General features: G+C 48.1%; 9 protein-coding genes across 9 annotated transcripts; 6 read left to right on the forward strand and 3 right to left on the reverse strand.

The window, feature by feature from the left end:
• Positions 1-1,188: 1,188 nt before the first annotated feature.
• AO090003000489 (class I SAM-dependent methyltransferase) lies at positions 1,189-3,861 on the forward strand (the record flags this gene model as incomplete). Its single annotated transcript, XM_023234912.1, has 2 exons — positions 1,189-1,190; positions 2,973-3,861. Coding segments are annotated over 2 exons (891 nt in total).
• A 1,088-nt stretch (positions 3,862-4,949) lies between these two features.
• AO090003000490 (Set1-mediated histone H3-K4 methylation subunit Swd1) lies at positions 4,950-6,632 on the reverse strand (the record flags this gene model as incomplete). Its single annotated transcript, XM_001819614.3, has 5 exons — positions 4,950-6,027; positions 6,099-6,239; positions 6,303-6,391; positions 6,449-6,510; positions 6,563-6,632. The coding sequence occupies 5 exons, from the start codon at positions 6,630-6,632 to the stop codon at positions 4,950-4,952; spliced, it is 1,440 nt and encodes a 479-aa protein (XP_001819666.1).
• Positions 6,633-7,426: 794 nt separating this feature from the next.
• On the forward strand, positions 7,427-12,916 carry AO090003000491 (DNA-directed RNA polymerase II core subunit RPO21; the record flags this gene model as incomplete). The annotated part of the gene is made up of 5 exons (XM_023234913.1): positions 7,427-7,555; positions 7,625-7,781; positions 7,840-7,910; positions 7,971-12,844; positions 12,901-12,916. 5 exons carry the CDS (start codon positions 7,427-7,429, stop codon positions 12,914-12,916), a joined length of 5,247 nt encoding a protein of 1,748 aa, XP_023089984.1.
• Positions 12,917-13,760: 844 nt separating this feature from the next.
• On the forward strand, positions 13,761-17,692 carry AO090003000492 (ubiquitin ligase complex subunit HRD3; the record flags this gene model as incomplete). Its single annotated transcript, XM_023234914.1, has 6 exons — positions 13,761-13,935; positions 14,001-15,935; positions 16,588-16,611; positions 16,664-16,757; positions 16,803-17,538; positions 17,600-17,692. The coding sequence occupies 6 exons, from the start codon at positions 13,761-13,763 to the stop codon at positions 17,690-17,692; spliced, it is 3,057 nt and encodes a 1,018-aa protein (XP_023089985.1).
• Positions 17,693-18,404: 712 nt separating this feature from the next.
• Positions 18,405-19,241, forward strand: AO090003000493 (fungal specific transcription factor domain-containing protein; the record flags this gene model as incomplete). Its single annotated transcript, XM_023234915.1, has 1 exon — positions 18,405-19,241. The coding sequence occupies one exon, from the start codon at positions 18,405-18,407 to the stop codon at positions 19,239-19,241; it is 837 nt and encodes a 278-aa protein (XP_023089986.1).
• A 50-nt stretch (positions 19,242-19,291) lies between these two features.
• Positions 19,292-19,696, forward strand: AO090003000494 (uncharacterized protein; the record flags this gene model as incomplete). Its single annotated transcript, XM_001819617.3, has 1 exon — positions 19,292-19,696. One exon carries the CDS (start codon positions 19,292-19,294, stop codon positions 19,694-19,696), a length of 405 nt encoding a protein of 134 aa, XP_001819669.3.
• A 311-nt stretch (positions 19,697-20,007) lies between these two features.
• Positions 20,008-22,275, reverse strand: AO090003000495 (amidase family protein; the record flags this gene model as incomplete). The annotated part of the gene is made up of 3 exons (XM_023234916.1): positions 20,008-20,159; positions 20,232-20,370; positions 20,407-22,275. 3 exons carry the CDS (start codon positions 22,273-22,275, stop codon positions 20,008-20,010), a joined length of 2,160 nt encoding a protein of 719 aa, XP_023089987.1.
• An 810-nt stretch (positions 22,276-23,085) lies between these two features.
• AO090003000496 (putative MFS allantoate transporter) lies at positions 23,086-24,865 on the forward strand (the record flags this gene model as incomplete). The annotated part of the gene is made up of 5 exons (XM_001819620.3): positions 23,086-23,283; positions 23,349-23,379; positions 23,440-23,558; positions 23,614-23,779; positions 23,835-24,865. The coding sequence occupies 5 exons, from the start codon at positions 23,086-23,088 to the stop codon at positions 24,863-24,865; spliced, it is 1,545 nt and encodes a 514-aa protein (XP_001819672.1).
• Positions 24,866-26,152: 1,287 nt separating this feature from the next.
• On the reverse strand, positions 26,153-27,656 carry AO090003000497 (uncharacterized protein; the record flags this gene model as incomplete). Its single annotated transcript, XM_001819621.3, has 4 exons — positions 26,153-26,742; positions 26,797-27,269; positions 27,326-27,517; positions 27,595-27,656. 4 exons carry the CDS (start codon positions 27,654-27,656, stop codon positions 26,153-26,155), a joined length of 1,317 nt encoding a protein of 438 aa, XP_001819673.3.
• Positions 27,657-27,673: the final 17 nt, after the last annotated feature.

A 27,673-nucleotide genomic window follows, 5' to 3' on the forward strand; every position in this document is an offset into this window, starting at 1 on the left:
AATCCTGGGGGGAAGTAGGGGAAAAAGGTAAATGGGAAAAAGAAAAAAGGAAAATGAAAAAAGAAAATTTCCTGCCTACTACCCGCAATCCGGCATAGTTTCGCACGAACTTCACGGTCGATCCGCGCCGGAGCGGCTGCACGCAATGCCGTGATTAGTGACCCTGCGGAAATGGAGGGTTGGGGCCAATTCTGGTTTGTTTTTTTTCGGGCGCTACTCGAAGGGAGCCACGCCCGAAGCTTCGAATCCTGCAACCACAGTGCTGGTACCGCTGCCTGACGCTTGTGAGCCTGAAATTGAGGGCAGCGATCGTTTTGCCCACGGAGATATTTTATCTTAGTGGCCCACGAGCAAACTTTCAGTCACCTCACTAAGTGTGGGAGGCGGTCCGCATCCCGCCCGGAAGTCACTTTTCGCTTCTCGGTTGGACCCATATATCTGCATTTTGCTCCCACTTACAAGACAAGGTAGTGCTGACGATTGTGGTGGGAACCTTTTTCTCCCATCCCCGCCGACACAGTGACAGTAGCAGTGCAGAGCAATATGGAACAGCGCTTTACACCGTACACAACCCATTATATATATACACTCATATCACCAACATCATCAATTATCAGGGGAACAGAGGAACATAGGCCATTCCTATATGCCCTACAATATTTTCTTAATCACCTATTTTGTTGATTTATCCCACTTATTGATACATTTGTTTATTTGTTTATTTATTCGATTTTTTTTTTTTTTTTTTTTTTTTTTTTTTTTTTTTTTTTTTTTTTTTTTTTTTACGACGATGATTGTAGAAGGGACTAATGACATAGTTATCCTCCACAAAGCCTTTCGTAAAATAACTAACCAACTCACCACTATCAGCCTAAATGAGTCGACCGAACCTCCTACCAGTACCAATCTGCTTCGTATATAACAGAAGGTTGTCGGCTCCTTCTGACAAGACATAATCTAATCTAAGATTTAACTGTGGCTTTTGTGCTTAATCGATTTATCTTTTTTATCTATCTACGGAGTAGTTATTCACGGATTTTTAGCTGATAATTTAGGCTACATTTTCAGACTGAATTACGCACAATTTTGGGGAAGTGGGAAAACAGACAGAAAGAGGAGAGAAAAAAAGAAAAAGAAAAAACCATGGGCTAATGTGTGCCCACTGCCCAGACATCTATACCTTGTATGATGTATGTATGATGAGCAAACATAACTGTACATACATATACCATACATACCCTATAATACACCCATACGGGGTATATTTACGTACCTTTTAGGTGTGCGTATGTATATTGTATGCATGCATGTATATATGTACATGAATACAACATACCTAGATTATATCCAAGTTGTGCAACCGGCTGTTCAAGATCCATGGATAGGTTGAATGGGCGCTACCAGAGTCTTTTTAAGACTAGTAACCACTAAAAGATAATCCATGTAGGGTTGTTGATGACGGACAGGTACTAATTAGGGGATATACCATGGTTTATGGAGGGGCAGTTTTAACCTCTCCAGCCAATAAATCCGATGGGATACCAACCACAACACCTTCTCTAAATCGACACTCTGTTGTCGGATACATTTATTTAAGGCGATTAGTTCGTTGAACTGTCAAATAACACACAAATAGAGGGCATGCTCATACATCCCAGCGTTGCTTACGCCCATCTTCTGCTGGAAAGGAGAGAGGAAAGAGGGAAAGAAAAAGAGTATTACGAAAGGATACTTACCGGACAGTGCAAGGACAGCCTCAGGCTTCTTCCTTAACCGCCCCGCCCTCGCAGCCGTGGGCCCAACGGGGACAAGACAGCGGCTGCAACAACCTTAAAGGCAGGCTTTCCATTACAGGGCTTCTTCTCGCTTCCCCCTCGTCCACCACTACCAATTCTCGCCCCCTCAGGGCTCCGCTCATTAATCTTCTTTTCCGTGGTATGGTGCTGGGTGAATCCGTCCCAATTGATGACCTTGGATCGACCACCCATCCATGGTTAGCCGTGACAACTCCTGTCCGTTGTTGACGATTTGCGCCCAGTGATTGCTTGCGCCGTGACCGCTACTTCTTCTGTGGATTTCCCGACTGGCATCGCTTCATCGCGGGGAGACAACACGGCGTTCTCTATTATTATCTCTTTGCCTGTCGGTACTTTTGGCTGGTCACCGTCTTGGTTTTTCCGTTTCTGCCCTTCTGTGTTTAAGTGGACGTGACCTTTGATTCTCTGCCTGGTCCTATCTCCAACTTTTCTTATTTTTTTTAGATTCTGATTTTTGATTTTTGATTTTTGATTTTAATTTTTTTTTTTCTTTTCTTTTCTTATTTTTCTCTGTTTACTTTTCTGATTCTCCCCCTGAATCCTCGTCTCTCTTTCTAATACTGCGAATGATATCTTGTGTTTCGCTTTTCACTCCCTTAAATTTATGAATGAACTTGCCGTCCATTCACTAGGCTCAGCCCCATTCTACTCTATGTTTTATTCGTCACTCAATATATATACCATATACACAACCTACAAGCGTCCACGCTACTGACATCAGCCTGTCGCCATCGACGTCGGCATTCTTCCCCTCGTCACCATCTTAAAGTACCAAACTTCTTACCGACCCTTCTTCACCACACGGAATGTTTGGAAACGGCCAGACTGGACAGCGTCTTCCGGCGATGGCCTCACCACCACACGACTCGTACTACTCACAGTCATTGGCATCTAGTCGATCAAGGAATAACTCGGATGCTATGGATATCTACGCCATCACAGACAGAGATCCTCCGGCACGAGAACCCTCTGGTTATAGCCAGTGGTACCGTAATGGTTCTCCAAGTGTGAATTCCATTCATAGCAAGTAATTCTTCCCTGTTTCCTTAAATCTGCCGTTGAATTTCTCTCTGGGCTGCGTCAGTTGTTCACTCTGCCGAAGCTGTTATTGTTGGACGACTAATGTTCTTCTCTGTTGTTACTGTTTCTCTCTAGGAGTTCTGAAAAACAGCCTTTCTATGAAGAAAACGGACGAATGTATCATGCGTACCGCAAAGGGGTATATATGCTACCATGCGATGAGCAGGAGCAAGATCGCCTTGATATCTTCCACAAATTATTCACGGTGGCAAGGGTGTCGGATGGCCTAATGTACGCCCCGCATCCCAGGAACGGCCGATTTCTAGACTTGGGCTGCGGGACCGGGATATGGGCAATTGATGTTGCCAACAAATACCCAGACGCTTTCGTTGTTGGGGTTGACCTTGCTCCCATACAGCCCTCAAACCACCCAAAGAATTGCGAATTTTACGCCCCATTCGACTTCGAGAGTCCTTGGGCCATGGGCGAGGATTCTTGGGACCTGATTCACCTGCAAATGGGGTGTGGAAGTGTGATGGGATGGCCGAACCTGTACCGGAGAATATTCGCTCACCTTCGACCTGGGGCTTGGTTTGAACAGGTGGAGATCGACTTTGAACCGCGGTGCGATGACCGTCCTCTCGAGGGACTAGCTATTCGACAGTGGTATCAGTATCTAAAGCAAGCTACACAAGATGCCATGCGACCTATAAACCACAACTCTCGTGATACAATCCGAGATCTGCAGGAGGCTGGTTTTACCGATATTGATCATCAAATGGTGGGGTTGCCCCTTAACCCATGGCATCAAGACGAGCACGAAAGAAAGGTTGCTCGCTGGTACAATTTGGCTGTCTCGGAGAGTATTGAGTCGCTCAGTATGGCGCCTTTCAGTCGTATTTTTAATTGGGACTTGGACAGAATCAGGCGCATTTCGTCAGAAGTCAAGTCGGAGGCGTTCAACAAAGAAATACACGCCTACAATATCCTTCATATATACCAAGCACGGAAACCTGCGAACTGATTCTTCTACCAACATGCGCACGACGGACATCCAAACATGCGCCAGCAGCGTCACTAGTGCCCAAGCTCCGAGTTATGGGGTGGGCGAATTACCATCCAGGCAGTCACCTTTATCTGCTCTTTTATGAGCTCTCCAAAGATGCAGCGAGTTGATATGAGCTTGTGTGGTGCCACTTGTTAGCTTGCACACAACGGTCCCGAGCAGTCATTTGCGTACTGCAAAAGCAAATCGAACTCATACGGGTCTGTGATCTCTATCTATCTGGAAAATCCAGTGTGTCGGGAGAGCTCCATTACTGGGTATTCGGTCCGAGACGTTCTGTTTAGGCTGTTGGTTATGGCAGCCACGAACGATGCACTGAGCTGCCTGTATCACTCCAGTAGCACTTAGAAGGTTGATGGAAATATACGGAGTTTGCTTTGATTATCATAGGTCCGAGCATGAGGCGGGCGTACGTCTTGCGAAGGGGGTTATACAAATTACCCAGGCCAAACAGGCAAGTCAAAGATCATTTCGTCCAAAAAATACCTCGCGATGCAGCTCTTGCCCCTATGGACGAACCAATGGGGCTGCAGAATACTGGCAGGTCATTAATAGGACACGGCATGGCATGCCCTCTGCCCTCTGCCCTCTGCCTGCTCTTAACCTGGCTGTGGCTCCTTCATCACACTTCAGGACCACATCATTCCCTGGCATTGCATGCTTTCCCGCTTGCCAAAGACAGCATATTTATGGCGTTTTGGGTGAGTGTAATGTTGATAACTGTATACCCGGTTTAGTTCATTCTATCTGTGACGACATCATCCAATCATGGTTATTGCTATATTCGAGATTCATAACATGATATCACTTAAAAAGAATATAAAAATTTATATAATACAATGCAAAGAATTTTATCCATGTGATCGTTTGTAAGGTCTCACTACCAGCTAACATGAACCGGAAATGCAAGTGTGAGATACCAGTCTTTGGGTATTTCGCCAAAACGCCTCGATAGCCTTCAAGACACCCGCCCACCCAATGACCCAAGACAGATGCTCCTGTAAATTATCTAATACTACAAAGTGAACTCATACAATGATATCACTTTAACGCCGGCGGCCCTTTTGTCCCCGGGAGGTACCGTTTCTACCTCCAGTACTTTCTTTCTCACCATCTCCGCTGGCCCAGTCACGGCCAGCGCCGGGGCTACGCCTCCGCATTGTTCCGGGACCGACGGCAATGATGTCCTCTTCACTTTCGCTGTCAGAAATATCTAGAAGCACAGGCATGCGGAAGGATTCCATCTCCTCATCCGTACCGCTTTTGTGGGGCTCGATCGTTAATACGTCAGGAACTTCGTCTTCCTGGTCAAGCCGGCGTTGGTGAATTTCTTCGGCAGGGTGAACGTCAAATTCGTCTTCGCGCTCAACATACTCGACGTTTTCCTCGACTTCACCAAAATCAGGTGCCAGCGCGGACCATTTTTGAGGCGTCACAATCGACCATGTGTAGATGCATCCAGATTCTAAACCGCAAGCGACAACCATAGGGCGAGAAGGGTGCCATTCCACGACGCCCAGTTCTTCTCTAGGACCCTCGAGGATCTTCACCAGGGAACCGTGACTCCGTTCCCAAACGTAAATGTCAGGGTTCATGAAGGTGGATGCGGTGACGAATTCACTCGTTGAAGAAAATGTGACATGGTTCCAACTTAGTCTGTTGACTACGTCCTGGAACTTATGTTCGACCTGAAGCTTGATGTTGGCGGGTTCTAAGTCGATACCTAGCTGGGAGAGGTCTGGCATGAGGATGGTACGTATCACTCGATCGGAGCTATTAACTAGTAGGTCTCGGCCGTTGCTGGCGAGGCGAAGTAGGATCACCACTCCATTGCAAAGACGTGTAGAATGAATTGTCGCGCATGTTTGTGTTTCAATGATGTTGATCCACCCTTTAGATGTACCTGCTATAATGTGATTTCCTAAAGCAGTGAAGATGGTAACACATGTTGAGTGCTTTGCGTCTTGTGCTGCCTGCTTTGCGGCCACAGCGGGGTCAACTTCTTCGGATTTAGGAGGCGGGGGTCGAAATGGAGCGGAGGGAAGAATGCGCTTAATGGGCTTAGGAGATGAGACGTCAACCAAAACAGGTTGGTCCTCAAAGAGAGAGGCAACAAAAAGTAAACTAGACAATCAAAAAGTTTTAGCACGTGATGTCGTGAAAGAAACGTGAAGCGGTGCTCAGAAAAGACTCACTGATTATAAGGATGTAGTTCAGCAATATATACAGGAGCTTCGAATCGGACCGTGCGTACTCGGGAACCATCTTTCAAGTCCCACAGGATACACTTCCAATCTTGTGATGAACTCAGTAAATAGCGGCCATTCCTTGACCAACTGCGTATCGATGTATAGTCAGTCGTTCTGCACGAGCGATGTTTCGTAAAACAGTGCACGTACCTCAGGGACTGAATTTGTCTGGTGTGACCTCGTAATTTCCGTGCAACCCCATTTGTCTCTAAATCAAAGATGACCACTGTGCCGTCAACCTGTAAGAAGGTCAATAGGATATCGCAATCATAGCGGTTGGTTATTCATTGACTAACTCGTCCGGAGGCAAGATAATCTCCCTTGCGGTTGAATCGTAGACATGTCGCGTGACCGCTTCCTGCAACTGTCAGCGAAAAATTATTGGTAAAGGTGGGATCGACGCAATTTACTCAGTTTCTCTGTAAGCGTGTCTGGATAGTCCTGCGCCAGGACAAAGGGATCGAGAAGAGACAAATTCATTGCGCTGAAACAATTATCGGCATGCGCTTAGGACAAAGTGGTAGGAAAAGTCAACGCAAGAGTAACGAGAGGTTCGGGATGACCCCAGCCCAGACTAAAGGCCAGGAGGAATGGGTGAGAGCAATCATTCAGTGTTCATTTGGTGACCACTGATACAATCTCTACGCGGGGAGATTCACGGTTGATGAACAAATGCTGAAGATTAGAAACAGGCTGACGGGCGGTGAGAGGTTGTTTAGAAAGCAAAGCGGGTGACCCACAAGAACCTCAATCGTAGCTTAAAGATTGGTCACAACGGTGATAACACCGCCAATATCTGCCGAGGACGAATCTTAGCGTCACAGAGTTTTAGTGAGCGCCACGCTAGCCGCAGGTTGCGGCTCAGAAAACTCGTGCCCCATCGGCGACGACCTGACGTCCAACCATCTCCCTTTCATCACCTCGATACACTGCTTTCCCATCCCCCAACGTCCCCGATCATCGCGTTTGGCATCGCGATATCGTTTTGCGAGTCGGAGAAGTCGCCAAGATCGACCGTGAATCTTTTTCCTCCGCCCTTTTTCGACTTTCGCGACGTCGGAGAACAAGGTCGCAGGCGCCCTCGTGGCAAGGGCTGCCAAAGGCCTCACCCGGCCAGCTGCTTGCAATTTTTTTCATCGTCGCTTCTGCACGCCTGATAATTGACAGAATAGAGCTTTTTGAGCCGTTTCTTAGCAACATTTCATCCTTAAATCTGTTTGATTCGTGATTCGGCCCCATCTCTCGAGTGACACGTTTCCGCGACAACAGCCATCATGTCGAACGTCTACTTCCCCTATTCCAAGGCGCCTTTGCGCACCATCAAGGAAATTCAGTTTGGTCTCTTCTCACCAGAAGAGATCAAACGGATGAGTGTGGTCCATGTGGAGTATCCAGAGACTATGGTTTGTTTTCCCCAGTTGTTTCTTCCTGACCGCCTAGTTATGATCGCTTCTGACCGGGTGTAAAATCAGGATGAACAAAGGCAACGGCCGCGAACCAAAGGTCTGAACGATCCTCGCTTGGGAACCATAGATCGGCAATGGAACTGCGAGACTTGTGAGGAAGGCCAGAAGGAATGTCCGGGACATTTTGGACATATTGAGCTGGCCACTCCTGTTTTTCATATTGGTATGCTAATATACTCCGCAGTAGTATACTTGGGGTTATTGCTAACGCTCACTCATAGGTTTCTTGACGAAAATCAAGAAGCTACTTGAGACGGTCTGCCACAATTGTGGCAAGATCAAAGCCAACACGGTTAGTCATCCCTCACGGGATGGCAAATCTAATATGGCAAATTTGCTGACTTGAAACCAGTCTGATTCCAAGTTCCTTGAAGCCCTACGCATGAGAGACCCGAAGAGACGTTTCGACCACATCTGGCGACTATCGAAAGATATCACGATATGTGAAGCCGACCCTCCTCCGGATGAGGACGAGCCGTATGCGAAAGAGAGCTCCAAACCAACGAGAATGCACGGTGGTTGCGGAAATGCCCAGCCGACTATTCGCAAAGAGGGAATCACCTTGGTGGGGACCTGGAAACCTAGCAAGAGCATGATGGACGAGATGGATATGCAGCAGCCAGAGAAGAAGACAATCACCCCCCAGATGGCTCTGAACATCTTCCGTAACATCTCTCACGAGGATGTTCGTATAATGGGGCTGAGCAATGACTATGCTCGCCCTGAGTGGATGGTTCTTACTGTCTTGCCAGTGCCGCCGCCCCCTGTCCGTCCAAGTGTGCTTGTGGGTGGTAGCACTAGTGGCCAGCGCGGTGAGGATGATCTGACATACAAGCTGGCTGAAATTGTTCGGGCAAACCAGAATGTCCAGCGTTGCGAACAGGAAGGCGCCCCAGAGCACGTGGTACGAGAGTTCGAGTCTCTATTACAGTATCATGTCGCCACATACATGGACAATGATATTGCTGGCCAACCAAAGGCTATGCAGAAGTCAAACAGACCAGTGAAAGCTATTCGCAGCCGTTTGAAGGGTAAGGAAGGTCGCTTGCGACAGAACTTGATGGGTAAGCGTGTGGATTTCTCAGCTCGTACTGTCATTACAGGTGATCCCAATCTGTCTCTTGACGAGGTTGGTGTGCCAAAAAGTATCGCAAGGACTTTGACATACCCCGAAGTTGTTACGCCATACAACATCGACAAATTGCAGCAGCTCGTCTCGAATGGTCCTAACGAGCACCCTGGAGCAAGGTATATCGTGAGAGATAACGGTGAACGTATTGACCTGCGCCATGCTAAACGAGCCGGAGGCCAACAACTACTGTACGGATGGAAGGTAGAGCGTCATGTCATGGATGGTGATGTGATTCTTTTCAATCGACAGCCCTCACTTCATAAGGAATCTATGATGGGTCACCGTGTTCGCGTTATGCCGTACTCTACATTCAGGCTCAACTTGTCTGTGACTACTCCTTACAACGCCGATTTTGACGGCGATGAGATGAACTTGCATGTTCCTCAAAGTGAGGAGTCTCGCGCAGAACTACTCCAGCTTGCTCTGGTTCCAATGAACATTGTATCCCCTCAGCGAAACGGACCTCTTATGGGTATCGTACAGGATACTCTCTGCGGTATCTACAAGATTTGTCGGCGTGATACATTCTTGACAAAGGAACAAGTTATGAACCTTATGATGTGGGTTCCTGACTGGGACGGCGTGATTCCCCCACCAGCAATCTTGAAGCCTAGGCCCAGATGGACTGGCAAGCAAATTATTAGCATGGCGCTTCCTTCGGGGCTCAATCTTCTCCGTGTGGATAAGGACAACTCAGCGCTCTCTGAGAAGTTTGCCCCTCTGAATGATGGTGGTCTTCTCATTCATGGTGGACAGTTGATGTATGGAATGTTTTCCAAGAAGACTGTTGGTGCCAGTGGTGGTGGTGTCATCCACACCATTTTCAATGAATATGGGCCAGGTACTGCTGTGGCCTTTTTCAATGGTGCACAGGCTATTGTTAACTACTGGCTACTTCACAATGGCTTCAGTATTGGTATTGGTGACACTATTCCAGACGCGGTTACTATACAAAGAATTGAGAACTGCGTCCGGGAACGAAAGAAGGAGGTTGAAACTATCACTGCAAGTGCTACGGACAATACCCTGGAGCCGTTGCCGGGTATGAATGTGCGAGAAACCTTTGAAAGTAAGGTTTCACGTGCACTTAACAATGCTCGTGACGAAGCTGGTAGTGAAACTGAGAAGAGCTTAAAGGATCTGAACAACGCCATCCAGATGGCTCGTTCTGGATCAAAGGGATCAACCATCAACATATCCCAGATGACTGCTGTCGTGGGTCAACAATCCGTCGAGGGTAAACGTATCCCGTTCGGTTTCAAGTATCGTACTTTGCCCCATTTCACAAAGGATGACTACTCTCCAGAATCCCGTGGTTTTGTGGAGAACTCCTACTTGCGTGGCTTGACACCCACTGAGTTTTTCTTCCACGCCATGGCTGGTCGTGAGGGTCTTATTGACACAGCTGTCAAGACCGCAGAAACCGGTTATATCCAGCGAAAGCTGGTTAAGGCTTTGGAAGAAGTAATGGTTAAGTACGATGGCACTGTTCGTAACTCTTTGGGAGATATCATACAGTTTATCTACGGAGAAGACGGCCTTGACGGTGCTCATATTGAGAACCAACGAGTCGACATCATTAAATGCTCTGACGACCAGTTTAGAGATCGTTTCCGTATCGATCTTATGGACCCTGAGCGCAGCTTAGGTCCAGAGGTCTTAGAACAGGCCAATGAAATTGCAGGCGACGTCGAAGTCCAGAGATATCTGGATGAAGAATGGGAGCAACTTCTCAAAGCCCGTGCTTTCCTCCGTACTGTGGCTAAGGAAGACGAGGAGATGATGCAGCTTCCAATCAACGTCCAGCGAATTCTCGAGATGGCTAGAACTACGTTTAGAATCCGCGAGGGAACCATTAGCGATTTACACCCAGCCGAAGTTATCCCTCAGGTACAAGCATTGCTTGATCGGCTGCTTATCGTGCGCGGTGATGACCCGATCTCGCAGGAAGCCCAGGAGAATGCCACACTGTTGTTCAAGGCCCAACTTCGGAGTCGTCTGGCGTTCCGAAGACTGGTCACCGAGTATTCCATGAATAAACTTGCGTTCCAGCATGTTATTGGAGCCATCGAAAGTAGGTTCGCTAAAGCTAATGCTCCTGCTGGTGAGATGGTTGGTGTTCTCGCTGCCCAGTCTATTGGAGAGCCAGCTACGCAGATGACTCTAAACACTTTCCATTTTGCTGGTGTCTCGTCCAAGAACGTTACACTTGGTGTCCCTCGTCTGAAGGAAATTCTCAACGTTGCAACCAATATCAAGACGCCTTCTATGACTGTTTACCAGGAGCCCGGTAGGACCCATGATAAGGAGGGTGCAAAGCAATTGCGAAGCGTTGTTGAACATACTAGCTTGCGGTCCGTTACTGAGGCCACCGAGATCTATTACGATCCCGATATCCAGTCTACAGTCATTGAAAACGATCGGGACATGGTCGAGTCCTACTTCATTATTCCTGAAGACGTGACGGACGATTCATCTCGCCAGTCCAAGTGGTTACTTCGTATCATTCTCAGTCGGCCGAAGCTTCTTGACAAGGGTCTTACAGTGCAGGATGTTGCTACCAGAATTAAACAAGCGTATCCCAAGGATATCGCTGTTATATTTAGCGACAACAACGCTGATGAGCAGGTTATTCGGATCCGACAGATCCAGGACCACAAGGAGGATGAAGACGATGATGATATTGAATACGACGTCACACTCAAGAAACTTGAACAACATCTTTTGGACACCTTAACACTTCGCGGTGTTAACGGTGTCGAACGAGCGTTCATCAACGAGAAGAGCAAAGTCCGAGTCCTTGAGGACGGTTCATTGTTCACCAGCAAGGTTGATCCCCTTTGCAAGGAATGGGTTCTTGAAACAAGTGGTTCTGCCCTTGGCGAGGTGTTGGCGGTTCCTGGAGTTGATGCCACCCGCACATATTCCAACCAGTTTATCGAGGTGTTCGAGGTCTTTGGTATCGAAGCCGCCCGTACGGCTGTTCTTCGCGAACTGACGCAGGTGCTTGCCTTCGATGGTTCTTACGTCAATCACCGTCATTTGGCTCTCCTGGTCGATGTCATGACTGTGCGTGGTTACCTCACGCCAGTCACCCGGCATGGTATCAACCGTGCTGACAACGGTGCTCTTATGCGTTGTTCTTTCGAAGAGACAGTGGAGATCTTGTTAGAGGCCGCAGCCTTCGGAGAATTGGACGACTGCCGTGGCGTGTCTGAGAACCTGATTCTGGGACAGATGGCACCTGCCGGTACTGGAGAGTTTGACATTTACCTCGACCAGAATATGCTCAACACTGTCGTTTCGAATAATGCTCGCTTTGGTGTGATGGGAGCTATCGGCGCCAAGGATGCGATTATTTCTGACGGTGCCTCCACTCAATATGACACTGGTTCACCCATGCAGGATAACGCTTATATTGGCACACCTGATCCCGAATCGAACTTCTCTCCTATCCGCCAGGCCGGTGCTGAATCTCCGGGTGGCTTTACTGAGTACCAGCCGACCGGTGGTTTTGGAGGCGGGTTTAGCCCAGCGGCCACGAGTCCAGCCGGCTATTCTCCCAGTAGCCCATTCAGTGCTAATCCAACATCTCCTGGCTATTCCCCGTCCTCGAGCTACTCACCAACGTCTCCTGGTATGGCAATGACCAGCCCTCGCTTCTCTATGACGTCTCCGGGTTTCTCTCCTGCCAGCCCGTCATTCGCACCGACATCACCTGCTTACTCGCCAACTTCACCGGCGTATGGCCAAGCTTCGCCGACCTCACCGTCGTACTCTCCTACCTCGCCCGGGTTTTCGCCGACATCGCCAAACTACAGTCCTACATCGCCAAGCTTCAGCCCAGCGTCGCCTGCGTTCAGTCCAACGTCGCCAAGCTACAGCCCAACCAGCCCCGCTATTGGTGGTGCTGCTCGGCACTTGTCTCCTACTTCACCAACCTCTCCAAAGTATACACCCACATCTCCTGGGTGGTCTCCTACGAGCCCTCAGACATACTCTCCTACCTCTCCTAATTTTGCCGGCTCGCCGACCTCTCCCGGAGGACCTACATCCCCAGGTTATAGTCCGACGTCGCCGGCGTTCAGCCCTTCGTAAGTCTTGTTTTCCGTGCCGTCATAGCCTTTGCCTTTACTGACTCTTCTTGAAGGTCCCCTCGCCAGTGAAGTTTGCATTAATGCGTATCTTCTCTGTATCATTGTATTATCACTTCACCGAATAGGCCACGAAAAAGAAAACATTTTGCATTCTAAGTTGCGGAATTGGTTGGTTATTTTTTCCACAATTTGGGCGTCTGTAGCCTCGTTTTTCTTTTCCTTCCTGCATGTATGTTTTCTTTCATGCTTCAGCCCAATGACTTTATTCCTTATTCAATAGCCTCGGAGCCAACCCGCTCAAATTGCGAACGAGGTTTATGGGTTGGCCATGTCTGTTTCGTTTTCTCCCTGAGCACTGAAATTACCAAGCGTCTTTTAGAATTGCCCCGGACTACAAGGTTCATCACTCTAGAAGTGATTTGATCCTCTTGCATGTTGCTGTTTCCCCTGGTTTGCATGGAAGAATATGATTTTGCTACGGAGTGTATTAATGATGCGGTCACAAATCTTTCTCTTTCTCCTGTACACAGCTTTAGTGCGAATGGGGTTATGGATGCAAAGAAAAAATATATAAAAAAAAGCATTATGAAAAACAAAAATAGCAGCTATTATAAGATCTATTTGAAGTAGAAGTGTTGAGCCATACTAGTCTGTAGGCATAATTAGTAGTTTGGTTTGTAGTGTCGGCGAAATGAACCTCCGCGTGGACAGGTGGCCCGTTCCGCATTGGAGCTCTTAGGAAGCATGCAATACATAACTACTTCCCTAACCTTATCCGTTTGGATCTGGCGATGCTCTTCTAATCGGGGACAGTTCGCCATGTTCTTCTCACTGATCAGTATTAACAATTCCTCGCTGACAACATGAAAAATCTGTGGTTATGGCGTTTCTTGCCTTTGGCGTTTCGTGAGTGATGGGTGTGGAGCTCAACGTTCGATGGAAGCTGACACCTCTTGACTACGGTCTAGTGCTACTGCAGGCGCTTGCAGTGGAATCCAAGGCGCCCACTGATGTCGCTCACGAATCCCACCAGCATTCAAACCAGTCTCCAGGTGGGCCAGAAGGTTCTGGCGCTAGACCTGGAAGCCGTGAGTGTCCCGTTTGGCCTAAGCTGTTGTCGCTTTAAGCGCTAAGATAATAACGACCTCTCTAGAACACGTTGATACCGCCCTGAAAATTCTCCGTAACTCAAAAATCCCGACCGTCACGTCCGAGAAACCGTCCGGCATATTGGGAAACACATTACATTACTTTAGAGAGGCTTTCCGCGTCCTGTTCCTGAATGGCCCGCCGTCAGATAATGCTGAGCGCCAGAAGATCCACCCAAATGTCGCCAAGGCGGTTGATGAACTCAAGATCGCTGCGCAAAAAGATCAGAACCCCGATGCGATGTTCCTGTTAGCGGAGTTGAATTTCTACGGCAATTACACGCATCCCCGAGACTTCAAACAAGCGTTCCAGTGGTATCAGAGTCTTGCTTCGGCGACTGGGAACAGTACGGCACAGTATATGGTGGGCTTTATGTATGCGACAGGTATTGGAGGTGGAGTTGAGCGAGACCAGGCGAAGGCGCTATTATACCATACTTTCGCCGCGGAAGGGGGAAACACGAGGTCGGAGATGACTCTTGCATATCGAAATCATGCTGGCATTGGGATGCCCAGAAATTGCGACCATGCAACGTATTACTATAAGAAGGTTGCAGACAAGGCTATTCAGTACTTCCGATCCGGACCACCTGGGGGCCATAGTATGATCCGGGAATCATACCGTTGGGCTGACGAGGAGGGCGGCGTATATGGCGAAGGCGCTAGTGTATCTAGCTCGGGACCAAACGTCATGCGTGATGCAGCACATTCAAGCTCCGAAGCCAGCTTGGAAGATGTCCTAGAGTATTTGGACCTTATGTCGAGAAAAGGTGAACTAAAGGCTACCTTCAGTTTAGGAAAGATGCATTACGAAGGGTCGCGAGGTCTGCCGAGGAATCTTCGAAAGGCCATGAAGTATTTCAAACAGATCACAAAGCGCTATTGGAATAAGGATGGTTCTGTGAACCCAAACCATCCGCTTGGAATTGAGAAACTAGCATCGAAAGCAGCGGGCCATATAGGGCTGATGTATCTCCGTGGTGAAGGTGTAGAGCAAAATTTTGCCACTGCTCTCACTTGGTTCAGGCGTGGAGTGACAAATGGGGATTCGCTCTGTCAACATCAGATGGGACTGATGTATCTTCACGGATATGGCGTGCAGCAGGACGCTTTCAGGGCTGCATCGTTTTTCAAGTCGGCATCTGAACAAGATTTCCCCGCCGCAGAAACAAGACTGGGTGCTTTGTTTTTGGACCAAGGAGATGTCCCAACGGCTACCCGATATTTTGAGCTAGCTGCCCGCTGGGGCTGGATGGAAGCCTTCTATTACCTGGCAGAATTGTCCAATAATGGTATTGGTAGGGAACGGCATTGTGGAATGGCTGCATCATACTATAAAATGGTTGCAGAGCGAGCCGAGGTGATACATTCATCATTCGATGAGGCGAACACCGCATATGAGAATGGTGACAAAGAAAGGGCCCTCGTTGCAGCCATGATGGCCGCGGAGCAAGGTTACGAGCACGCGCAATCTAACGTGGCATTCTTGCTCGATGAGCAGCGCTCTTTGATGTCCTTTGATCGCATCCTACCGGGTGCTAAGAAACCTCGACCGTCTCTACTTCGGAATGCTGCGTTGGCCCTTATCTATTGGACACGTTCCGCCAAACAGACCAACATCGATTCATTAGTTAAGATGGGTGACTATTACCTGGGCGGTATTGGTATTGCTGCAGATGCCGAGAAAGCCTCCAGTTGCTATCATAGTGCCGCTGAAGTCCATTATAGTGCACAGGCGTATTGGAACCTTGGATGGATGCATGAGAATGGCATCGCCGTGGAACAAGATTTTCACATGGCCAAACGATACTATGATTTAGCACTTGAGACGAGTACCGAGGCCTATCTACCCGTAAAATTGAGCCTCCTGAAGCTTCGTTTACGGAGCTACTGGAACCGGATCACCAACGGCAAGATCAACTCTATTCAAGACGAAGAAGGTATGGATGCAGCAACCAATTTTAGCGATACGTTTTTGCTGACCCCATGCTCAGAGTCAAAGCCCCGGCGGACATTGAAAGAATGGATTGCCGCGTTCATTGAGAACGATGAAGAGGAGGAAGCCTATCGTGCACAGATGTACAAGCGAGCCGAGGAAGAAGACGACCTGCTATCGGGTGGTTCAGATCGACGCCATATCGACGACCGCCATGAAGATGGCTACTATGACGATCTGGAGCTCGATATCGATGAAAGCGTTTTAGAAGGCCTTATCATCGTTGCCTTAGCCGCGACTTTGCTAGTGCTTGTATACATGAGACAGCAACGGAACAGACAGAGACAAGATGGGAATGTAGGCGCCAATCCAGCAGCCCCGGGAAATGGAAATGACGACCGAGGGTTTTTCCCTCGCCCTGGAGACCCGGAGTTCGCTCAATGGGTGGCGGGCGGCGTTGGGCATTGATGAAGAGCACACATAGTCTGTATATGGTGTATTTTATGATCAATGGAAAATTTTGCTAAGTGTAGAGAAATATTCTTATGGCCAAATCTATTATACTACGCCTTTAGGCTGATCCCAGCACAGATTAACAAGCAGTTTGGTATAGTCTAGAATGATACTTACTGAGATGTCTAAAATTGGTTTACTAGTTGTCAAAAGACGGTTCAATATTGGTGAAAATGAATAGAAGTGGGCCCTGCAAGTCCTTGGCACATGGTCTTTTAGGTGGGTCAAGCCGCCCACTCCGTCCTCTCTTTAACTTGTATGAAAGCCGCTTCTCTGAATACCCACAAACACTGATACGATGTAATCACTTCAAGTATTGCTAGAAATTCGAAAAAATGCCTTCCACCGACCTCAATAGAAAGCGCCGTCGCGTTGAAAGTGCGGCTTCGGCGCTTTCCAAACCTTTCAAGTCTCCTCTCCGCCGACCACCTCAAGTCTCGGAGACCAAGCACGAGGCATTATCCAAGGAAGAGAAAAATGTTGCGCCGAGGCCTTCTCTCAAGCATAATAATGCTGACATCAATGACGCGCGCACTCTACCTGTGATCTCATCTTCCCCGTCGTCTGCTCATGCCTTAGCTTACACAATACCTACTTCTCCCTCGAGCTTGGAGTCTCGCAAAAGAAAAGCTCAGATAAACCATCTGACTGCATCTAAGAAGCCGGTGTTCTCTGACCCAGTCATTCTTGATCTTCAGAAGCAAGAAAGGGCGCTGCAGTCACGACTTGCTATCCTGCGATCTGAACTTGATACTGCGCAACAAGCTCTTCAGCTCGAGTCCTCAAGCAAAGATGCAGACCTCCAATCGCTGATTACGAAGTGGAAATCTGTTAGTCAGAGCGCAGCCGAAGAGGTTTTCTCTGGGGCTCAGGAGCGTGTGGCGCGGATGGGTGGTATTAAGGCTTGGAGGGAGCGAATGAAGAATAACAATGCGCAGTGGGAGCAAGAGGAGATGGAAACCTGGTACGGCAGCGCAGAGGCTGAAGGGGCTGATGTAGATGAAGATGAGCTGGAGGCTCGGAAGGCTGAGATGCTAAGGGGCCGCAAGAAGAGTCACAATGAGGAGCGGGAAAATAAAGAGGTTGAAGATGAGGTTCGCTTCTATTTCAGTTAATTTTCCTCATGGATATAAGGATACTAATCTCAACCAACAGGAATTCACCATGGACTTTATGTTGAAGACGTTGAATATTGACCTCAAGGTTATCGGATATGATAAAGCCCATCAGATATGGATTAAGGAATAGTCTACGACTCTGCATACAATGGTCGGATTCTCAGCTATGGGATGACTATGCATGGTCTTCATTACATTTATTCTGTCCTTCACCATGTATAGCTATTGTTCTTATTGCGCAGTTTGAAGGGGTCTGGAGTAATCGCGTTTTCTAGGACACAATAATCAATTGAAAGATACCCCGTCTTACCCGTAAAGGTTCACTCACGCTTACACAACGGAGAAGATCAGTGTAATTATTAAGGTTGCATATAATGCAGTTCTATCGAAGACATGGTTGGCACAAGTTCAAATTCCCCACATAATTTAATGCGGAGCAATAAAGTGGGGGGAACCGCTCTTGATCTTATCTTTCTTTGCTATCTGTCACTCACTCACTCACCCTGTTCAGGTCAGCCATCTTCTCACCAATCTTTCGATGACTTATGCCGCGGACTGCAAATCATTCTAGGGTTCTCGCCTGCGCTCGATGCTTTCGATTGAAGCGAAAATGTGACCATGCAAAACCAACCTGTGGAGAATGCAGACGAAGAGGCGCAGAATGTCTACCAGCGAACTCTTGCAAGAATGGAGAAAACATAACCGTGCCTTTGGAATACCTGAGATATCTAGAGGCCAGAGTCGCTGATTTAGAGCATGAGTCGCGCACCTCAACAACGTCGCTGCAAAGACGAGACTTTGGCGTCCAAACTGAGTCGACTGATCTGCTTACCTGCGAGTCAATGCCTGATTGCGGTCCTGATATTGATAAGGACAACGATGCTAACACATCTCCAACGTTTTGCAGTCTTTTGGATGGCGACTTGCAGCGAAAGTCTCCGGGTTCGAATGCACATACAATCATCACATTGGGGGATTCTACAAAGTCTAGAGAAAGTGATGGATTCGACTCAATGGATACGAATGTGGATGACTCTAAACCGACAGAGATTTTTCCTCTACATGATCTTGCCGTAGTGGATGGTTATTCATTCTGGCTCGAAGAAGCGTACACCAACCTGTACTTCTCAATTACGCACTTCATGTGGCCATTACTTGATTGCAACGCCTGGGGTTCCTGGCGTCATGACTGGAGTCTAAATGAGAAGACAGATCCATGGAAAGGGTTCTTTGTGCAGATGGTCTATGCCATTGGTTCCTTGTCATACAACGTTCTTCAGCCCGGTCAGAACCATTCAAAGCGGGCGGCTGAGATGTATTCCTCCGCGTTGGCGTACTATCCTTATGTTATGGCAGAAGCGTCCGCTATCCTTCAGATACAAGCGTCAATTCTCATGATTATCTACTCTCTTCACTGCCCTTCTTCAGGAGAGATCTCCATGTCAGTTTCTTCTATCGTTCCTTTTTGCTCAGCTACTTTGGCCGAGATACAGAATCGCATTTCTTCCGGTCTAGATAGCACCCTGGGAGATACGATGGGAGGGGGTGCCAATCTTAACGAGTTAATGTTTATCACTTGTTATATGTTAAACGAAATCATAGTGTCTGGGTGGGAACGACCGGTTTCTGCGGCCTATAGGATTGTCGATGATGATGTACGCATATCTGAGCTCCATTAAAGTACACCGTATCTTCGGAGCCTTGGCTAACGGAAAAGTCATAGATCCATATGTTCAGCAATGAGATAGTGGACGTCTCAAACACGAGCACAGCGTTGCAACACTTGTTTAGACTGCGAAAGATCCAAGCCAACATCCGAAGATACTGGGATGAGCCAACGGATATCCAAAATTTGAATGATAGATCGTTCAAGCTGGCATTGGATGAGTGGAGGAAAGACATACCTCAATACTCTGCGGAAGAAGCGCAGAGAACCTATCTCGATCCTTTATGGATGACAAAACTATATGACTACAGTGTAATCATCCTTATGCAGGGAAAGCGGAAACACCTCATGCGCGAAGATCTTGATGATATCCTTTCGGCTGGAGTTGAGGTATGTCTTAACTATAGACTTCTGCAGGAAGAAGACCAGGTGATGTGCTTTACATGGTCTGCGGTGAGTCTACGCTAGTAAGTCTCGTCTTTACAGATTTTTTACTGACGTATCTGCTATAGCTTGTGTTCCAGTTCCGGACCGGGATTTTACTTCTCTATATATGTCGGTCTGAGAACCTGGGGCTCGATTATACACAGCAGGCTTTTGATGCAGTATGTGCCTGTGCAGATAGCCTTACCTGTTTCGCGACCCGTTGGCAAGATGCCACTCCTTACGCTAAAGTATTTTACTTCCTTCTTTGCTCTGCCTCTTGGTTACCAGAAGACCTTCCCGAGCGGCTGCGGTGTGCATGTTCTTCTAGTGAATTGGAAGCCTACCTGAAACAACTAAAGAAACAGTACTTGCACAAAGAGGTTCTGGCAATGATCGAGGATATGGTAGAGCCTCTCCTTTCTGATATATGCTAGCAAATACAAGAGAGTATGGCTGTCGTGGACATCCCCTTTTAGAGCGTCGATGAGATAGTGAATCAGAGAGGCTGCATGATGTACATATTTTATTTAGTATATACAGATTGGGAACACGATAAATCATAGTAATAACAATTTACCAGCTGTTTGGCCAGTGTTCGTGTGAGCCACAATCACAACAATTGTCTGGACTAAAGCAGGGCTTGTCCATCGGGACCACGTGCCGTCACGAGCAGAGACGGGATATGTCGCAGTTAAACTCCATCCGTTGCCATCAAGCTGAGGATCAATTAGTTCACCGTTGATATAGCATACCAGCTGTTTCAACTGCGCGTCGCGGCTACATGGCAGATTTCCTTTGACCTCAACATACACAGTCGAATCCTTGATGCACTTGGACTGTTCTGTAATGGTGACCCCAGGCAGTTCTACCTGACCTTGAACAGAGGAGGACTGTTGATTTCCAGTCGTAAGAACAACATCAGAGTCTAACCCTGGCACACGAGGCGGTACTTGGCGATAATGTGTGAATTCTTCGAATGCATACGCATAACGCAGCAGCTTGGTGTCATCATATGCCTTTCCCGCGAACGTCAAATTGACTGGCATATTTGTGTCCTCCATCACGCCCATCGGGACAGACACGGTAGGGATACCAAGATGACGGATCTCCCGGTTTCCGTTAGAGTACTTCACGCCATTCTTCCAAGCGTACAGAGAAGCTTCGGGATCCACATCTGCGTCTGCGCGGCCAATATCGCCATTAGCGGGGAAGACCACTACATCAAGACCCTGACTGTCCATCCATTGCTCGAATGTTTCCTTTCGTGCGTTTTCCAAGGCTCTAATAGCCCGTTCTAGGTTCGGAATTTCGAAGATCGAATCGGGCTTGTTCTTCGGATATTCGACCATCTCGTGCCATCTAAGCTGGTTTGCGGCATCAGGGGTTCCGCGAAGAGAACCGGGTGCGAGAGGAAAGATAGTCTCGGGGTCTACACAGGCAAGCGAATCAAGTCCAGGCTGGCCGTTGGCGGCTAGAAAGTCATCCCAGGAGTGAGCCACAAGCTGACACCTTTCCACTGAGTGCCAGTCTTCTGGAAGGTCTTTGACACTCACTAGTTCTCCCAGGCTTGCTTTAGCTTCGTAAGTGGTTACCATTGGGAAGTCGACCTCCACAACTGTCGCACCACATGCTTCCAGGGCGTCTTTTGTTCTTTCCCAAAGCTTGAGCACAGAAGGTCTCGTGCACACTTTATCCGGGAGAGGGTCCTTGCCACCGATGTACATTGAAGGTACACCGATCCGTTTTCCATGAAGGGCAGAGCCCTCCTTTAGCTCATCGAACAAACGAGGCCGGATTGTCTCCACTGAAGGTAAGGGGACAATCTTCTGCTCATTCCAGAAGTCTCCTATAGGTGTCTTGTCGACAACAGCAAGAACATCAAGGACCTTGAAGAGATCTGACATGGTGCGGGTATGGGGTACTAAAACGTCGCAAGTCGGATACAGAGGCCACACCCCACGGAGAGGCAGCAGGCCCTTTGATGGGGTATAGGCGATAATGGAATTATTGGAAGCAGGGGATCTTCCTGAGGACACAGTTTCAGAGCCTAAGCTAAACGCACAGAAGTTTGCTGTGGTGGCTGTTGCAGATCCGTTAGAAGAACCTGACGCATATGCTGCTGTCAAGTACTCCTGGCTATACGGACTCTCCGCACGGCCGTATGAGCCTCGCTGCATGCCTCCGTATGCCATGGCAGGCATGTTGGTTCTTCCTAAGAGAACCGCACCAGCCTCCCGCAGAACCTGGACACACGCAGCATCTTCTGTAGCGACAAGGTTCTCAAATGCGGGCGAACCACTAGCAACTGTCATACCCTTGACTTTGATACTGTCCTTGACAAGGTAAGGAATACCTTCGAGGGGCCGTGCAGGAAGACCGGCAGCTCGACGGGCATCAGAAGCTGCAGCTTCGTCGAAAACAGTAGGGTTGAGAATAGGAATGGCACTCAAGTTAAGGCCAGCTGCATCGTACACACTAATACGCCGAAGATACCTCGCTACCAAATCCACACTTGTGATCCATCCTGCGCTCAAGGCATGCTCGAGCTCTGAGATAGTGGCATCGACAAGGCTGAACGTTTCAGCAGCCTGGTCTTCATCAGCATAATATGACCTTGGCATATTCATTTTAATCCTTACCAACTCCATGACAGACAAGAAAGCTTAGCAGCTTTAGTGGTAGGTTGCACCTAAAGTATATCACAGAACAACGCAAAGGACTGGAATTGAACACAACAAAGAACTGGATAGCCCGGGTTTATCATGAAGACGGTTGTCATTGGGGCTAATTGATGGAACCTTCCAATATTATATACATACAGCTTTTGGTGCCCAGTTTCGAAACAAGATCCACTTATGCTTCCCTCCGGTTCCATCCCTCCGGCTATAGGAGGAGCGGACAATTGTCCGCTCGGTTAGTCAGATGGTTTAGATAGCGTGGGGAAAGCAAAGAGGTGCGTGTGCCAAGTCCTTGTTCTGACTTATCAGAGAGTCCTCCGCATCTTATCTACAGATAACGTTAGTGGCCCTAGCGAGCGGGGAAGTTCCAGGGTTTAAGGATAGGTACATACAGCATCTCTAACATTGAAAGCCCAAAGCTTCGTAGCCCTAAAAAGGAATGACCTCGGCTATCTCTCGCTATCTCACGATCAACGGTCCGCATCAATTGGCCTGCTTCTTTCCAGGCAGTGGGCCTGCTTTGCAACCATGCGTCAAGCCTATGCGGGGATATACGGTCCATCTTTCGATAAGCCAGTTGAGATGAGTGCCAAGTGATAACATGCGCTGTCCTTTATCAGTTGCGATTCTCTAGGCCCAATTGACTTAAAGATATAAATCAGCCCGAAGAAACAACCCATTTATGGAAGAAAAACTCGACAACGACTTCATTGCTTTTAATCGACGTGGACTGCATTACCCATCCTTGCCCCTATGATTGACGCCACCAAGGACACGAAAGCTGACGCGCGGAGCTCCACCAGCGTTGAGAAACATGGCGACGTTATCTCGGGTGAGATCTGCGACATTGGTGCGGACCTTTATGCTGAAGTCGGTCAACTATCGTCTGAAGAGCTCGAACGCGAAGGCGCCGAAGTGCGCAAGCTCCTGGACTGGCGCATTCTGCCTATGGTAACCTTGCTCACCTAAGGTCCCGCTTGATTTCTCCACAACTTACTGACAAGCGTCGCATTTAGTTATATGTAACATATGTTATCCAATATTTAGGTGAGTGTATCTTCGTATCTTAATCGTTTAGTGCCAAACTAACGAAATGGTACTGGATAGACAAACTGTCACTCAATTATGCCTCCGCTTATTCGTTAATCCCAGACCTTGGTCTAGAGGGTCAAAGGTACTCGTGGGTGGCAGCGATATTCAATTTCGGATATCTTTTTTGGGCTATTGTGCGTGTGATAAATATTGGGTTATTGAGATCACGGGCTAATGAACTGGATTTAGCCATCCAATCTGATGATCCAACGTTTGCCACTCGCAAAGTATATGGGAACTGTTTTGATTATCTGGGCTGGCCTTGTCATTGCACACGTTGGAGCCAAAAACTACGCGGGGATACTGGTTCTCAGATTTCTGCTGGGCATGGCGGAGGCTGGCGTTAGCCCATGCAGTAAGTATATACTGACTAGGAATTACCAAAAATGCAACTGTCTAATGGGAAATAGTGATGAACTTCACCTCAATGTTCTACAAACGAGCCGAACAGCCTCTCCGGATGGCTATTTGGCTATCTGGGAATGGAATGGCAACGATGGTCGGCGCTCTCTTGGGATTTGGATTAGGTCATTCTCACAATACCAGCCTGCGGAGCTGGCAGCTGATCTTCTTAACTATTGGATTACTCAATTTCGTTACTGGATGCTTCTTTCTCTGGCTCATGCCGGACTCACCGAGTACAGCGAAATTTCTGTCCCACAGACAGCGCGTTGTGGCAGTTCACAGAGTATCGGAGAATATGATCGGGGTAAAGACTAAGGCAATCAAACTGCATCAAGCTTTGGAGATCTTTTACGACATCAAAGTACTCTGCTGTGTCGGCATCGGCATCGCCTGCGGCGTTATCAACGGTGGTGTATCCAACTTCTCATCATCGTTGATCAAAGGATACGGCTTCAGTGGCATTTATGCAACACTCCTGCAGCTACCAACTGGAGCTATCGAAGCCGTAATAGTCCCTATTTGCGGCTTAATATCAACATACGTGCGGGACTCGCGCTGCATAGTGTTGGCTGTCGTGTGTTTGATTCCATTCGGTGGCCTCCTCGGTATTCGTTTCACGGATATTGACCATCGCTGGACACTGGTAGGCTGCACATGGCTTCAATACATCATTGGTGCTCCCGTCATCATATCATGGAACCTCCTGTCCACCAATGTGGCTGGTCATACGAAACGCTCCTTCGCCAACGGAGTCTGGTTCACGGTATATGCGAGCGGAAACGTTGCGGGGGCTAACATCTTCTTTGCTCGCGAAGCTCCACGGTATTATTCAGCATTGACTGGTCTTCTTGTCTGCTACGCGGGGATGATTGTTCTATGTGCTGCTGCGTATATGGCCATGAAGTGGGAAAATCTACGAAGAGATCGCAATATGTTATCAGAGGAAACCGCGGAACGTCGGGAGGAGGCGGCTGTTCTCGATGGCTTTAAGGATATGACAGATATGGAGTCTAAACACTTCAGATATGCGCTCTGATCGTGGATAATGACTAGTAAAGTATATAATGGCTTATAATGATGTGATGGTTTTTTTGATTAATCTCAACTTCAGTCTTCTTTCCTGTCGATGCTAGGTAAAGAAGATTTAGAACCCTATCGGGAAGATGTAATATTATGTTTGCTCAAGTCACGCTTCTCTCTTCCCATTCGACTTGTGACTCGTTTATCGGCTTATTGATAGATACGCATTCCAATAATACTATCTTATGGCCATCGTAAGGCTTGAATATCTCATGCATGTCGTCCCGCACGAACAGAGTCCCGATTTCTCCCAAACGTCGGGCAAAACCTGCACTTTGCGATAACATGGTTCTGAAGTATTCCTTGTCCCGGGTCGAGTATCAAACGGCCATAGCTTCACTTAGAGCTATTCTCGCGGCACATGAAGTAACGAGTAATGGGTCATTTATGCTATCTGTAGACGATCTCCGTGTTCTATAAGGTGATGCTTGGGTCTTCGACGGAATATTCTATAAGAAATAAAAAGCACATTTGTGTCCCGTTTGTAGTACCCATGTATCATTACTATCCCTGGGGTTGTTTGGCATTGTTCCAAGTATGGGGTTGTAACTGCGAAGGTTGAACAATGCTTAGATAGGGCTTTGCATGTATAGTCTTCGTTCGGGTATTCTCTTGTCTTTCCTGAGGATATAGCCTGTTGCCATGACAGCCTGAGAAGCAGTCTGGGGTTTAGTGGAAGGAGAGATGTGGGGGAGTTTAATAGATCGAGGAGGATATGAGGAGTTATTGGACGGCCGGAGATTTGGCGGGGAGAGTCTTAACTGTATTTGACACGGAGGTGTGACGGGTTTATACTCCGTATCGCTAATGCCCTTCTTGGCTTAATATAGTCTCTGCGGGGATGTGGGGGGCAGTATCTCTACCGATCTTTGGGGGACTGGGAGTGGAAGGTTATATTGGAGATTTCTATAGGTGTGTATTTTTACTTATATATCTTCTGGAGTACGTGCATTGTAGATGTCTACAAGGAAAATGTGAATTATTGGTTTAATCGGCATGTTACATATATATTTATTTAACTATGGACTTACACACTAAGCTTTCTCAATGTATTGGTCGAAGATTTCACCAATAGCTTTGGCACTTTGCTTGGGGATTCTCTTCTGGTTATTCTCGTAGTCGACGTAAGTCACTCCGAATCGTGTCTCGTAGCCCTCGGCCCATTCGAAGTTACTGCGATAATGTTAGCTATTGGCTGGACTTGCGAGACATCTTTTGCGCTGGTTTGCTTAAGTGAAAGAACTTACTCCATCAAACTCCAAGCCATGTAGGCCCTGACATTGACACCGTCTAGAGTGTAGGCATCCGCCATAGCGCCAATGTAATCCCGGAAATACTGCGTCCGGAAGTCGTCCTGGAGTAGCTGCTCCAGCGGCAAGTCGTTCTCACCCTTCAGACTGGTGCCGTTCTCCGTCACGTAGATCTTGGGGTAGTTGTATCGCTCACTGAGCCATTTCAACAGCTTCCGGAACCCAATTGCGGAGGGTCGGAGCCAGGGAGATTGCGTCTCGGGTCCGACCCATTCACCCTTCTTATTTTGCAACAGAATCTCCAGGTTGCCTGCGGTGTCATTGGGATCCGCTTCGCCGGTCTTAGCTTTGATGAAGTTGGCGCAGTAATGGTTCATGCCATAGAAGTCGTTGCTACCGTGAACGAGCGCAATATCCTCTGGTGTCCACTTCGGCAGTCGGTCACCCAACTGCTTCACCATGCTGTCCGGATACTTCCCATGATAAATGGGGTCTGCGAACCAGGAGATTGCGAATTCGATCTTCCTATCGCAGGCTTCAACGTCTGCCGGGTTCTCGGGGTCCCAAGGCTCGGCCCAATCACCTAGAAGGACAGTTAGGTATCTGGGTATATGTGCTTAGATGGATAAACACTAACCATTAAGAGTGATGCCAATCTCTCCACCATCGCTGGCCTTGAACTCATCTCGGTAGATCTTCACTGCTGCCCCATGGGCTACAAGAAGACTGTGGCCCACGATCCAACACTCCCGCGAACTGTCACCGACAGGACTCTTGGACCGGTCACTTGTTCTCCCGGGGGCAAACTGACCGACGTTATACCCAAGCACACTGCTACACCATGGCTCGTTGAACGTGATCCAATGCTTAACTTTCGAGCCGAAAGCCTTGAAAACTATGCGTGCGTAGTGGGCGAAGTCTGCGACGAACTCTTCCTTATTGAGGAGACCGCCGTAGCGTTTGTCGAGCTCATCGGGAAGATCCCAGTGAAACAAAGTAACGAGAGGAGTGATACCAGCAGCATGCAGGTCGTCGACGAACTTTATATAATATTGCAAGCCTTTCTCATTGATGGGGTCGTTTCGGCCACCGAGTGGAATAATGCGGGACCTAGGACAAAACCATAAGTGGATGAGGAGCATATATAGAGATTGGATCACCTTTACCAAGAGAGTGAGAAACGGTATGCCTTGGCACCGCAAGCCTTGAGCAAGGCAATATCCTCGTGTGTGCGATGGTATGAGTCGCAAGCCACATCGCCATTGGCGCCTCCAGCAATTTTACCGGGGATCTTGCAAAATGTATCCCAGATGGATGGACCTCGTCCGTCCTCATTTACGGCTCCTTCAATCTGGTAACTGTTCAAAAATGGACACCAAGTATTAGCCAATGCCAAACAGCTTGTCCATGACTGTACGGTAGAGAATAAAGTCACCTCGCTGTTGCGAATCCCCATAGAAAGTCGGGTGGGAGAGTCGATGTTGAAGTGGAACCCATATTGACGTTCACTTTAT

Source organism: Aspergillus oryzae, chromosome 2 (genome assembly GCF_000184455.2).
Source record: "Aspergillus oryzae RIB40 DNA, chromosome 2".
Lineage (NCBI taxonomy): Eukaryota > Fungi > Ascomycota > Eurotiomycetes > Eurotiales > Aspergillaceae > Aspergillus > Aspergillus oryzae.